This window comes from Mixophyes fleayi, chromosome 1, assembly GCF_038048845.1.
Source record: "Mixophyes fleayi isolate aMixFle1 chromosome 1, aMixFle1.hap1, whole genome shotgun sequence".
Lineage (NCBI taxonomy): Eukaryota > Metazoa > Chordata > Amphibia > Anura > Limnodynastidae > Mixophyes > Mixophyes fleayi.
This window is the reverse complement of record NC_134402.1, coordinates 318,819,178-318,831,749: the sequence shown is the minus strand read 5'-3', so window position 1 is coordinate 318,831,749 and position 12,572 is coordinate 318,819,178. Positions and strand designations below refer to the sequence as shown.

The following is a 12,572-nucleotide window of genomic DNA, read 5'->3' as shown; positions in this document are numbered from 1 at the left end:
ACCCCACAAATAAAATATTACCGATTAAATAATTAGCCCCCACCTAAACACCACCATTAATTTAATAGCCTACCTCCCACAAACATTGTACTAAGAACCCCCCCCAAACCACCAGGGGCAGGCTGGGCTGGGGGGCAGCTGGGCTGGGGGGCAGAGGGGCAGAGGGGCATCTGCCCCCCAGAACCCCCCCTCTCTTCCATCCCTCGCACTTAATATTAAGAACCACACACCCACACACACACACACACACACACACACACACACAATTTTTTAAGAACCCCCATCACACTTACACACTATATTAACTTACCCCTCCTTTCCTCATACACTATCTATATATTAAAAACCCACCCAATCACACACTGTATTAACATAACCCCACCCTCCCAACTTGCACTTACCTTGTAACATCCGCTGTCCGAGAGATACAGACAGCTTCTCCTGCTGCTCTGCATGTGTGGCTGCTTCCGCCTATCGGTGCTGTAGATAGGAGTCACATGGGACGCGCATCACGTCACAGGTGCCTTCCCATGTGACTCCTGTATATAGCTCTGATAGGAGGAAGCAGCCAGACACAGGGATCCGCGCCACGGCCACCTTAAGGAAGGTGGCTGGTCCCAAAGGAGGGGCCAGCCACCCACTACCACACTGATCCCCTCCGCTAGCAGCCGTTCGGCGGCCTACCGGGAAAAGCCCCGGTGGGTTGTATGGCCAATCCACCCCTGATTACATTTATGTGGCTGCTGGTGCAATGCTAAAGATGAAAAGAATTGCGCTCAGCTATGTGTGAGCGTTCCCTCCCCAAGGGGCAGCTTTAGAATGTCCCAAAAGTGTGTTTGGTTATTATTCTTGTGTGTTACCCTTTTTGTTTTTGATTTTTCAATATGAACGGAGGATGGGAGAGGGGAGGAGCTTCAGTTTGCAGAAGTTCCACTATTCAGTGCCCATCACCTACTCCTTCATTTCAACTCTAATGTAGCAGTATCCCCAGATGGATTTGTAGAAATTGATATAACGAAATTCCTAAAATCATTTTTTTCTTTTTTCTTTTGTGTTTTTACACTTTTAATAATGCAGTTTCTTATTTTTCAGGCCTCTCTCAGACAGGTACAGAATGTTGCAATTACTACTCGTCGAGAGGCAGATGTGAAGAGGCGAATTAAGGAAGCAAAGCAGAGGTAAGGATAGACCATAAGATCACTGGGGATGGATTGTTTCATTATTCTTAACATACCATCGAAGAAAACACAAATTTAATTATTTGGACTTGACATTTGTAAAATGAACACTGTTTTTTTTTTATGAATTCAGTTTTCTACACATCCCATGGTATTATTTGTAACCCTGACTCTTGGAACATGTTAAAATTAAGAATTACTGTTGTGAATAATTAAATGCTCTGTAAAGTGTTGTTTAAAATGTAGATGAATTGTAAATAGATATTAATAAATTGGCAGCGATGACAACATGAAAGCTCTTTCTGGATAACTCACAAAAAAAAAAAAAAACTAAGATGGCGTAGACTAGTTTAGCCAATTTGTTATATTTTTTTTTATCAAAAGGTTATAAACAAGAAACATTAAGTATAAATATTTTGCATATATTTTTTTTTTTTTTTTTTAATAAATAAAGGTGGGCATATTAAGTGCATTCATGCTAAACTCCATGAAACTATTAAATGTGTTGCACCATTGGGTCAAGGTTAACTATTATTGTTGTTTACAGACAGTGTGTGCTGTATCTTTTTATAATCTGTATAAATAGTATGTGAAATACATTTAGTTTATTACATAGCAAATTTAAACTGTTTGGTATACTTAAGAGACAAATGTTGGCTATGGTCTAACATACCCAGCCATCTGGTTTTTCATAAATCTGAAAGGATAAGTTCACATCAAAATGGGTCTATTTTGCAAATATAACACATTTTATTTTAGGCATTTGCTAAATATATTTAGTAAGTATGTCTAGGTTGACCAGTTCTGCAGCTCTTCTGATCTTCGATGAGCCGGCTGTACTGAGCCCTGTAGGTATGGCAGACTGCCCCCACTGCTTTGTCAACTTGCTGACGTCAGCTGTTTGCACTACTCTGTTTAAACCAGAAGACACACTTTGTGAGCGTGACAAAGCAGTGTAGCCTAGAGGGCATAGTACAGCCAGCCCACTGAAAATCAGAACAGCTGCAGAAGAAGTAGGGTCCTCATACACACTAAAATATATTTAGCAAATTATTAAATATAGGATATAGTCTCTCTTGCGCATTTAAAAGTAAGCAAAGGAGTCCTAATGATTACTGTCCCCCAACACGTGTGCAGGACCAAAACATATGAAAAACAAATTGCAATTATAACACGAGTCTGACAATTCTGGACAGAATCTAGCCAGCTCTACATAGGTCTGATATGTTCTGTGCAAAATGTAAAGTTGTTCTCTGTAGTCTTGCAGAGAGGAGAAGCTCTTTGTTGGGCCACATATGGCTTCTAGCCTATCTTCATTAGAAAAATAACCCTACATATTGGATCCATTGCTTCCAGCATTGGACAGTAACTGCAAGTAAATGTTGATAGGAAGTAGTAATATGCATATGTGAAAATATTTTTTCCTCCTTCCTACTCCATGGCAGCCTAATGGTTTACTAATGGTTTATCCATTATTCAGGTAGGTTGAGACAGGAAAAAGGTTGACACACAGGAAGGTATTTAATGTGACTCCTCCTTCCACCACTTGTTTTTTTTTCTTGTCTCTTATAGCTGAGTAAGGCAGGAGTCGTGCAGGTATTATTTTTTTTTTTTATTTGATTTCATTGAAATATTCCTGGTGAAAACCGCAGGGTCCCTGTGTTCCACCAGGCATAGCAGGCACAACAAGTACAGGGTTTGTCCTCGGGCAGCATCTCTACAGTCTTTTTGTCTGGAAGTGGAGATGGGTTCTAGTCACATAATAGGGCTCCTGAGCAGTGCAAACCGGAGTGGCTGACTTCACTTCTGGGGCACAGGTATTAGGGATGCTGCCAGCACTATTTGAAATCTGTGTCAGCCTGACTGGGAACACAGAACACTGAGAACAGTCTGCATCAGGGATCCCGAACCTGCCCCAAAGAAGCCTGAGCCACTTTTTCTAAGTAAGCCCTTAGCTAGGGGTGTTTCAACATATTGTGAATTAGAATTGAATAGAATTCTTATACATTCCCCATTTTGAGTTCTCTTCTAAAGCCTGTAGAGGGGAAGAAGACCAGTAAAACTCATACAGAATATGTGAAGCCTGTCACAAAGATCTGCCTAACTATTATAAATAAAACCGATGTATAAATTGTATGCCACATAGAGAGAATACAGACAACCCCACTGAATTAATTGAAAGGCTGAAGTAGTTTTTGTCACAGGAGCAGTTGTAGACTAACCAAGGGGGTTAAAAGGTCCAGGTCCAAATTTTTATGGAAATGGACAGCATGCAGGAGGTCTCCTCAATTGACTGTGTATTCTTATGGCGAGGAATATTCTGATAGCTAAGAGGGAGAGATCAAGGAGAAAGCAAGATCATTTGTCCCCGAAATAGCACATACATTAATTAAACATATTAATAGGATTATGGGAATACAAGACATATCTGCCCCAGCAATCTTACAAGACATCTTGAAGCTGAACATCACAGATACAGAGTATTTATAGTACATAGAGTGATTAATGAAATCCTAAATAAAGAATGGGAGCAATTGGAAAAGAAAGAAACAAATGTCAAAAGATTATATAGCACGTATCCATTTCAGGAGGAAATCACTAGGTAGAACTGTTCTGAATGTTGATTCTTCAGTAGTTTGCCTATTAACTGAAATGGCTATACCTTTGGAAGAAGGGGACCTCTAAGAGACCTGGACAGAACGATAGAGAACTGTTTCATGCATCTTCAGGAACAGTGCTTAAAGCAGGAATAGTGATGGTTTCAGTAGCAAGAAGTTAAATATAATTAAATTACGTCGCCTTCCAATGGATAACTGAAGATCTTTTTTCTTCAAGGCAACTGTTCAAAGAAGCCAGGACATATCGCCTGGGTAAGCAATATTTGAGACCATTTGGAGGGGCCACAAACATTTTTTCATTTTTTCAGAGGTAAAGAAAGAAGATGTCACAGAAATCTAAAATTAGTAATGAACAATGCAGACCTCAGCAAGCTTGCTGAGAGCAAGAATTGCAAGGTATGCAGACATTTGGATCAAGACTACTCAAGATCAGTTGGTCATTTCCACATGGAATCAGTCAACTCTATTTGAAAGATGATTTTCTGACATCTACAAGATGGATATCTGCACATCCTCATAGTTCAACTACATCACCGTTTCAGGTTCTTCTACTTGGGCCTATCTACAGCCCACAGGACATTTACTAGGTATTGGTAGTATTGTTGCTGCTTCTCGAGGGGAAAAAAGTATGCAGTATTCCCATACTTAGATGACATCTTGGTAATAATAATAATAGGGAAGTCAGAACACAGCAACCAAACCAGCACGGACAGAGTAGTCTGCCTGTTACAGAAGCATTGGTTAAATAATAAACTGGGACATGAGTCCTTTAATACCATAGTAAGCACTAAAATTTGATGCTATAGAAGAAAGGACAAAGTCTCTATATCAAAGGACAGACAGCAGAAGTTACAGCAGTTGACATCAACAGCAGTCATCAGTCAATAGTCTCAGGCCTTTGCGAATGGTTTCATCAACTATAAGTGTCCGGCCATGGACAGGATTACACCTGAGAAGTATCCATCGAGAAGTGCTTGACAAATGAGATTACAGGAAAGTCACTGAAGCAATTGATTAGAATAACAATTGAGAGAAGGAAGTCTCTCATTTAGTGGTTAAGTCCCACATTGACAAGCAAGGGAATTTCACTCAGATCCCTAATGGACAGTAATGACCATAGGTTCAAGCTCCAGTTGATGGGGAGTTCATCTTTAAATCGAAATAATATAATGGCATGGTCACAAAAGAAATAAGGTTGCATACCAACATTTTAAAAGCAAGAGCTGTATGGTGAACAATTCAACAATTTCAGCTGCAATTAAGGAACAAACAAAACAAACCTCTTTTGACAAATGTGCAGTGGTGGCCTTTCTAAACTAATAAGGTGGCACCAAGAGTATGACTATGACAGTAGAAGTAACAGTAACAATGTTCCTTGTATCGGCAGAAAACAACCTAAAATCCCTAGCAACCCTGTACAAAGTGGGCATAGACAACTGCATCAGATTCACTCAGGCAAATGGAGCCTAAACAAAGAAGTGTTACTACAGGTAACAGAAATATTTGTACTGCAAATAGACCAATGGCAACAAATTAAAATGTCAGAGTAACACAATGGTACTCTCATGTCTAGGATCCCAAATCAATGGGAATAGATGCATTGATAAAACCTTGGAATTACAATCTAAGATATGTTTTTCCTCCAATACCCCTCATACTCGCAAATTGAGGAAAATAGAGAAATAGTGGAAGTGATAGCAATACTTCCATACTGGCCTCTTCTAGAATAACCAAGGCTGCCTCATACAGATGTGCTGAAGGACGTGAAGGACCGATCTGCCTTCCAATACCCAAGAATCTTTCCTTGAGGGTCTGGAGATTGAATGGTCAAACTTGAAGATAAAGGGAGTCTCAGACAAGGTAGCGAAAGTATTACTATAAGAATAATTCTTCAATAGTGTATTAGAGTCTGGGCACATTTATGTATGCCAGACTCTAATGGAGTAAATGACCAATGGAGTAAATGATTAATCCTTTAGATGTAAATATAATCTTAGTACTGGACTTCCTTTTGGAGGATTTAGCATGCAATACATTAAAGGTGGAGAATACAGCACCATGTGTGTTTGTGAATAAAAGATCAGAAGCACATGATTTAATGGGAAAATTTCTCCAAGCCACTAAAATGATTCATCCCTGCATTAAATCACTTGTTGCACCATGGGTCTCTAGTATCAGAACAGTGTGAACATCTGCAGAAGTCACCCCCATATGTATATTTCAAAGACCGGGAAATATAGGAATCATCTATTAAGAATTCCAGAAGGTTCATTTCAAGGAACAAAAACCATAAAAAGACACACTAGCATTATGGACATAGCAAGTGATGTTACAGGTCTATAAGAAGAACGAGGATGTGGTGCCACAGTTATTGAGTCCACGTTCAACAAGGGCAATGTCCACTTCATGTGCACGTAGAGGTCAGGCTTCAGTAAATGACTTATGCAGAGCTGCATTCTGGACTTTCCGGACATCATCTCCTGTATGTGCGCCAAAGGAAGACACACAATTTGGAAGCAACACTGCTCTGAATATTTAGCTTTTTTTCTGGTGATTTTGAGTTTTGACATGCAGAGAAAATAGCAGCTTTCCATGTGGCAGAGTATTTGTCAGATTTCATGATTTCAATTGTGCTTCATTTTCCAGTAGCATTTTATCTTCTGGGTGGAATTACTTCCAGCAGATTACTAGTGGAAAATCCTATAACCTTTTTTAAAAAATATATAATCCATCAGCACAAATTTTAGCGTTGACAGTTTATTTTTCATAGCATTGATGTCTGTAAATTCAATGTGACACTTAACTGTGACAGTGCAACGTGTCTTAGCTGCAGACAGTGGAGTGTAAGTTCTCATCAGGCCAGATTTGTTCTTTCAGTCTTTATTTAAGTACAACATTGTTCCATTATTGATTCTGTTATGATACTAGGGTGGCCAGTTTTCCTACCTGAATTACATTTACTTTTCACTTAGTAGAGATATATGAAAAAAGACGTTCTGGAAATTATAAAGATATTTTTCAGAAGAATTAATATTTGCTTTTTTAGACACTTCTATTTAAATTTTACATTGGAGCAATTTTCTTTTCTTGTTGCCAAATGGAATAAAGGTTTTTTTTGTTGTTGTTTGTTTTTTGATTTTGCTTTTTATTTTATTTGTGGGCCATTGGCATGTTGAAAATCATAAACCATTTTCTCAATCATCCACTCTGGGGGACACTACTACTACTATGGGGTTGTATGAGGGCGCATGGAGTTGGCACTTAAATAGTTAAAAGCTAAACTTGCTGCTGACTCCTCCCCTCTGCAACCCTTACAAAGTGGCCAAGGAGTTGGGCTGCACATGGTACTGCTCTGCAGTATTTGCTGTTTTAGATACTTTTTTTTTCTTGTTTTAAATTTTGATTTTATTTGTAGCTTTGCAGGAGATATAAGTGCTGCTAGGCTAAACGAAGCAGAGCACTGTTTTTCTTCACAAGAGTCAGCTGCTGCTGACATTGAAGTGGGAAATGTATGCGATGTAGGAGAATTGAATGACAGTGACAACCACGCGGGTCACGGCTGTCCTTACTGCTCCCATCGGGTCTGCGCTGCCATGGGCATAGAGCGCCAAGTCCTAGTCAGGTTAAGCGGCCATGTTGGGAGATACCAAGTGCCCCGCTGATACATAGGAGTGACTTGGACCCCATGCGGCCATTCTAACGTAAAGGAGGAGCGGTGGTTACTGAGTGTATTTTGTGGAGACACCCTGAGCAGCAGCAGTTTTGACCTATAAGGGTCAGTAAAGAGGTGATCCAGAGAAGACGGTGCTGGGGGCAAGGTACTAAATAGACTTCCACCACACACATTGTTATCGTTCTGGAGCTGGAGAATTTGCGCCAAAATCACCCTGCAGTGCAATAAAGATTTGGCGCAGAAGCTCAGGCTTTCCGGGAGACTGTCAGACTGGCAGTTGTGGGCTATTGTGTGTCTATTTCATTTTATTAGCACTTAGAGTTTTACTGTTAGAATTCTCTAACTACTTTTAGGATAGTTTTATTACTGAGTGCTCAGTCCTAAATCTTCTAAGTAACAGAGTTTGGTATATTCCTGTCTTGGGGCTACTGGCCAGGGCCATATCTAGCAATTGTACTGCTGTTCTTATTCTCCTTGTTGTGTGATTGAACTATTCTCTGTTTCCTTCCTCATTATTGTTTTTATAATGTCTGACAAAGGGAAAAGTGCACAGGTATAAATATTATACCTGTTCAGTGTGTGCTGCAAAACTTCCTTTGGGTCAGAAGACCAGGGGCTGTTTGCGCACAGTGTGAGGCGGGTACTCGTGGCATGCAAACGTGGTGTCTAAAAGGTCCAGTGGAGTGCCTCGGTAACGGTGGAGGAACCAGCATGGATATCCTCACTATCTCAGTCAATATTCATACTCCGCTAATTACCAGACAGGTAGAGACTACAGCTATGACTGCGGGCCCTTTTACAAGTTCATCCCAATGGCTTCTTTTGAGGCGGGGACGACAGATTCACATGGAAATGGAGACCTGACTCAGTCCGGTTCTCCCTTCTCTCAACCCAAACTGGCAGTACCCATTTGGTCATCTTCCCTAGGGAAGCTCTTACACCGCTTAAATAGGTTCCTGGGTTCCCCTAGAGGGATGTCACCTAGGGCTAAACGGCCACGGACCTCTCACCCATTGCTGGCCCTGTCTGATTCAGAGGGTTTCTCTGAAGAAGAAGTGGTGGAAGACTCGAACTCTACCCAGTTAGAGGTGGTAGCGACTGGGATAAAACAAAAAGAAATAGGGTATTCAGTATCTGCTCATGGCAGTCAGACAGACCCTGAAGTTGTTTGAGACTGAGGATCAGGAATTTTTGGATCAAGGGCTATTTTAAATGGAAAAAGTCCAGATGATTTTTTTTTTCCCTCCTGCGGAACTCCCAGATATTGCAGAGATGGCTTGGAAACAACAGTACAAAAGGTTCTCTGTTCCTCTCAGGTTTGTTGGTTGGTATCCCCTGCAGGAACAGGAGGCAGCACGCTGGGAACAGGTGCCCAGAGTGGACACTCCAGTAGCTAGACTGGCCCATAAGTCCACTTGCAGGTACCTAGTTCGGCGGTATTGCAGGACCCCACTGATAGTTTTGATTAAACTCTCAATCTTTCTATCTTTTCTGCGTCTGATAATTATTTTAGACCCTTCTTTTCTTCAGAATGGGTTGCCAGAGCTATTGAATCTTGGGCAGATCAATTGCAGCTGGGCTATAAGATTCAGAGCTACTGCCATCAGTGTTGGACTTGAAAAAAGCTGCTGGCTATTTATATGAAGCCGCTCTAAATGTGGCGCCTATTTCTTCTACTGTTTCGGCATCAGCAGTAGCTGCTAGAAGAACTCTATGGCTTTGTTCTTGGGACGCGGACGTGGAGTCTAAAAAGTCTTTGGAGGCCCTACCTTATTTCAGGGTCTGTTCTATTTGGACCAGAATTGGATACTATTATTAATCAGGCCACCAGCAGTCCTTTCGTAGAAACCCACCCTTCACGGAAAAGCCACCTGATAGAAGCAGGCCTATAGAAGCAGAGGGTCTCACTCCAGGAGGCGTCGGACAAACGGTCAGCATGAAGTTAGCCCCTCTGCTCCGCGTGGGGGTAGGGAGTCACTGACTACTGTTCCGAGAACAGTGGACGGCATCCTCTCAGGACCCATGGATCCTGGGGATCATGACCAGGGGGGTGCATCATAGATTTGGCAGGACCCGTTCCTCATCGGTCCTTCGCCTCCCTTTGACCGCAAAATCGGGAGAAAAAGCAGGCAATGCTTCAGTCAGTCGCTTCCCTTCTCTCAGCAGGTGTGATATGCAATGTTCCAGGGATTTTACCTAAATCTCCTCTTCTTGGTTCCCAAACAGTAAAGGTATTTTCAGCCTAACCTCTGAATCTCAAGGGACGAGAACAATACCTCAGAGTGTACAAAATCCGGGTGGAGTCAGTCAATTCAGCAATCAATGGTCTGGACCCCCGAGAGTTTATGGCGTGGTTAGATATCAGGGACGCTTATCTATATGTTCCCATCTGGGAGAGTTATCAACGCCTTCTGTTCACAATGGGCAGCGCTCTTTTTTTTTCAGTTCAGAACCTTGCCTTTTGGACTGTCAACTGCTCCAAGAGTTTTTCCGAAATATGGCGGTGATGGCTGCACTCCTGAGGAGCAAGGAAATAAACATTATTTCTTACTTTGACGACCTTCTTCTCAAGGCCTCGTCAAATGGCAGGCTGTAACAGCATCTGTTTTTGACCATTCAGATCCTGGAGAGACACGGATGCATTATCTTAGGTCTCCTTAGGTCACTGATGATCTTCTTAGGTCTCCTAATGGACACCATTCGTCAGAGGGTTTTGCTTCTGGAACTCAGGGCTCACTACCTGTGGGAGGTGGTAAGGAGAATGCTGCAATACTCTTGTCCTTCCGTCCACCTAGGCATGAGGCTTCCGGGACTCATGGTGTTAACCTGCTAAACCTTTCCATTCAGTCAGTTTAATTCTCGTGCTTTCCAGAGGGAACTACTTTGGCAGTGGTTATGGTCCCATCTCCATTTCAAATCCAAAAGGATAAGGCTGTCTATAGAGACCCGCCTTTCCCTTTGTTGGTGGCTGGATCAGACTCCTCTAACAATGGGTCATTCCTTCGTTCCTTGGTAACAATGGATGCCAGCCTTCAGGGATGGGGAGTAGTGGCTCTAAATCTGCTTCTTAAGGTCTTTGGACAAGCAGGGACACATTGCTGCCATTCAACGTTCTCAAACTGAAGGCAATGCTGCTGGCCCTTCAGGGGGCGCAAACTTTACTTCAGGGATGGCTGGTGCGTCCTCAAGCCGTCAATGCTACGGCGGTGGCATACGGGAATCAGCAGGGAGGATCAAAAGTGTAAGAGCTTTGAGGTGAGAAACCAGATCTTCACTTGGGCGGAGAATTTCGTTGCTGTCATATTAGCAGTGTTCGTCCCAGGAGTTGACAACTGGGAAGCGGATTACCTTAGTAGACACAGAATGCTTCTGGGAGAGTGGTCACTGCATCCACAGGTGTTTCAGAATCTGATTCGGGAAGTGAGGCAAGTCAGATTTGGAATTGATGACTTCCAGGTACAACAGACAGGTACCCAGGTTTTGTTCAAGAATCAGGGACCCACTGGAAATGATCAGGGTTTTTCAACTGGATTAACTATTTACACTAATCCCAAGAGTTCTCAGGTGAATTCATCTGGGAGGACTTCCGGTCATTCTAGTGGCACCAAATTGACCCAGGCGAGTTTGGTATGCCAACATTCTCCAGGTGGCAGACAGACCGGTTTGGGCTCTGCCCCTTCAACCCGACATGCTCAGGCAAGGACTGTTTTATTTCTCGGACTTACCTTGTCTAGTGTAAATGGCGTGGCTGTTGAAGCCGGCCTCTGGCGATTCAAGGGACTTCTCTCGAAGTAGTGGAGACGCTGATGCGGGCATGGAAGCCATCTTCAGCGCGGATCTATAACCGGGTTTGGTGAGCTTATGTTAGCTGGTGTGAAAGTCGCTCGATCAGGGCAGAATCCTTCAAGCTTCTTGATTTTTTGCATTCTTGCAAACAGGTTTGGAAGCAGGACTTGGCTTAAGTTCAATGAAGGTTCAGGTATCTGCTCTCTCTGTGTTTTTTTTCCATCGTAAGCTATCTATTTTACCTGATGCTTTTAATTTTCTCCAGGGAGTATTGAGGGTTCTACCTCCTTATGCCCCACCTTGGACTCCCTGGGACCTCAATCTGGTTCTAAATGTTTTGAAGAATCCTCGTTTAGAACCGTTTGGTTCAGCAGAACTATGCCCTTTGACGTGGAAAGTGTTTTTTCCGCTGCCCATTGCGTCAGCACACAAGATGTCAGAGCTTTGAGCCTTGTCATGCAGATCACTGTACTGATGTTCCATGAAGATAGAGCGGTCCTTAGGATGGTCCCTTCCTTCTTCCTAAGGTGGTCTCCGATTTCCACATAAATCGGGAAATTGTGTTTCCAGCCTATAGGGAACAGGGGTCCTCAGTGAAACTTCCTCCTCCGCTTCCTTGGATGTAGTTAGAGCGCTATGAATTTATGTGGTTAGGACATTGTCTTGTAGAAGGACAAATTCCCTTTTTGTCCTTTATGACTGTCAGAAAAGGGGCTTGCCGGCCACCAGGCAATCTACTGCTCGTTGGATTAGGGCTATGGTAAGACACGCTTGTTTGAGTTCTAACCACCCTGTGCCAGGGAGGATTACTGCTCACTCCACTCGTTCAGTTGCGGCCTTTTGGGCTGCGCTCCATGGCGCTTCTGCGGATCAGATTTGCCGGGCGGCCACCTGGTCCTCAGTTCATACATTTACCAAGTTCTATCAATTTAATGTTTTGCGTCTTCTGACACAGGGTTTGGCCGCAGTGTCTTGCGGGCCGAGCTATCAGAGTGGTCCCTCCCTTACAGGGCTGCTTTTAGAAAGTTCTCAAAGTAGCCCTGTCCTTCAGAGTGGATGATTGAGAAAAGAAGATTTATGCGCTTACGTTAAATCTTTCTCTGAATCCATTTGGGGGACACTGCGTTCTCTCCATTCTGCTCTTCTGCTGTGTGGTCTTGGTTCTTTTGCTCTCTTCCTTGGGACCTGAACTTAAACGTAAGTACATAAATCTTCTTTTTTTTTTTTTTTTAATCTATCATCGAATTTGAGGGGCACTGAATCCATGAGAATATAGGGGAGTATGCTGGTGCTGAACACATAGTAGTTAACAACTCA

At 42.7% G+C, this 12,572-nt stretch overlaps 1 protein-coding gene across 2 annotated transcripts in view; it reads left to right on the top strand.

Annotated features, from left to right (window-relative positions):
* MORC2 (MORC family CW-type zinc finger 2) overlaps positions 1-12,572 on the top strand; it is a 121,543-nt gene that overhangs the window by 47,338 nt on the left and 61,633 nt on the right. For both annotated transcript variants that reach the window (XM_075212944.1, XM_075212937.1), the window contains exon 13: positions 1,093-1,178. In XM_075212944.1, the coding sequence (XP_075069045.1) occupies positions 1,093-1,178 (86 nt within the window). The remainder of the gene's footprint in view (positions 1-1,092; positions 1,179-12,572) is intronic.